This window comes from Olea europaea, chromosome 2, assembly GCF_002742605.1.
Source record: "Olea europaea var. sylvestris chromosome 2, O_europaea_v1, whole genome shotgun sequence".
In the NCBI taxonomy this organism is placed as follows: domain Eukaryota; kingdom Viridiplantae; phylum Streptophyta; class Magnoliopsida; order Lamiales; family Oleaceae; genus Olea; species Olea europaea.
In genome coordinates, this window is record NC_036238.1 from 2,744,766 (window position 1) to 2,746,669 (window position 1,904).

General features: G+C 33.0%; 1 protein-coding gene across 1 annotated transcript; it reads left to right on the plus strand.

Moving 5' to 3' along the window:
- The first annotated feature begins 48 nt into the window (after nucleotides 1-48).
- LOC111371200 (cytokinin hydroxylase-like) lies at nucleotides 49-858 on the plus strand. Its single transcript, XM_022993101.1, has 3 exons — nucleotides 49-116; nucleotides 231-297; nucleotides 421-858. Exons 1-3 carry the CDS (start codon nucleotides 49-51, stop codon nucleotides 856-858), a joined length of 573 nt encoding a protein of 190 aa, XP_022848869.1.
- Nucleotides 859-1,904: the final 1,046 nt, after the last annotated feature.

The following is a 1,904-nucleotide window of genomic DNA, read 5'->3' on the forward strand; positions in this document are numbered from 1 at the left end:
CCCCCCCCCCCCCCCGCCCCCATTTTTTTTTATTAGTACATTCAAAAGATGAACTGGACAATAGTTGATGCAAAAGGATCCGGTGTTTCCCGGGGCGAAGCCAGGAGAGTACAGCTGTGTGGCAAATTTCACATAATTTTAATTGTCGGGAAAATTTTAAAGAATTTGTTTTGAAAATCTTGTGTAAAATCTGGAAAAATCTATTACAAAATCTTGGATTTCAAATTTAGTGTGGAGGCAACAGATCCCACTGTAAATCCACCCATGGGTGTTTCCTGTACTGCCTCCAATTCGTTGGTTAGATAAAATCATTTACAATGTCTTGGAGTGGTTATTTACCCTGCAATATTTGTAAGATGTTTGATCCTCGTACAATTAGAACATGACAACTAAACTATTTTTTTTCTTGCAATTTTGCAGTTGAGCATGGTGATTAACGAATCACTCCGTCTATATCCGCCAGCAACTGTTCTACCTCGAATGGCATTCGATGACATCAAACTGGGGGATCTCCATATCCCGAAAGGACTATCAATTTGGATTCCAGTTCTTGCGATACATCACAGTGAAGAAATATGGGGCAAAGATGTAAATGAATTCAACCCTGATCGTTTTGCATCAAAATCATTTGCCCCTGGACGCCATTTCATCCCATTTGCTGCTGGTCCAAGAAATTGCATAGGACAATCTTTTGCCCTGATGGAAGCCAAGATTATATTAGCCATGTTAATATCAAAATTCTCCTTCACTATTTCAGATAATTACCGCCATGCCCCTGTTATTGTTCTTACAATAAAACCTAAGTATGGTGTTCAAATCTGCTTGAAGTCCTTGAATCCATTAAACATTTCGGTTTGATATAAAATACTGATACTTTTCTTCTGCTTTTGATACATGAGATTTCAAGAGAAGTAATGTAAATTCTTTCTACTATTAATATAATAAATAAGTTTGCGTGATGATCAAGATTATATTCTGAAAGCTTCTTGTTCATATCTCTCATCAAAAGGGTAATCCGATAATTACTACTCCGGACTACATTAAATGACAAAGTGAAATATCTGTTTTTGTTATTTGGTTAGATTTTACGTCTACTACAAGATGTAAGACATATGACTACATTCTTAACTGTACAATAGTTCAAGTGAATTTTTTCATGTCCCTTTGCTTTCAAGTTATACGGTGAATTTTATTTTATCCAACAAGAGGATTATCGAGTGAAAATACATTGGGTACTCAATAATTGTTGTTTCCCAATGTAGTAGCTACTTGCGCAGCAGATATGGTGAAATGTCAAGAACTTTGCTTCCTTCTTTGGCTCGAAGAGCACCTTTTTGTTCCCAAAGGTTGTCGAAAAGCACTTGATCTACTTGTCTCTTTTTCAACTTGAGCAAGCGATAACGTCATTTTTATGAAGTGAAAGCAATTATGTTTAGCATAAATATTAAATAATTAAATCACATAACTTATTCTACTGATACAGTTGTTTTGAATTTTTACTTCTTCCGTGTGCATGGACTTTTGTTGTTATTCATTTGGGTTTTGTTAATTTTTTGTTCTTTTTTAAGAATTAGTAGTAAGTACATGCTTTGCACGTCTTATGTATCGGGTGAATTATATACGTACTTTTTTTTTCAAGTGTGTATATAATGTGAAAATATTGAATAAAATGAAATATAATCTTTTAATTACAAGAACACTTCTTCGAATACAATATTTTTTATCAACATCTTACGACTTTTCATTCTTTTATTTGTAATTCACATAAACACAAATATGTAAATTGTATAAAAATATTCGTACATATACAAATTATTGACATTATCGTTTCAATACTATATATATAATGTTAACATTTGAAGCATTTCTATTTTATATCATGGGCATAAATTTTAGAATTTGTT

Bases quoted from the DNA above. Each gene is read 5' to 3' on its own strand.
- LOC111371200 (XM_022993101.1), top strand. From the start codon at position 49: ATGAACTGGACAATAGTTGATGCAAAAGGATCCGGTGTTTCCCGGGGC. The intron at 117-230 runs GTGTGGCAAATT...TTTCAAATTTAG, and splicing joins GAAGCCAGGAGAGTACAGCT to TGTGGAGGCAACAGATCCCA. The intron at 298-420 runs GTTAGATAAAAT...GCAATTTTGCAG, and splicing joins GTACTGCCTCCAATTCGTTG to TTGAGCATGGTGATTAACGA.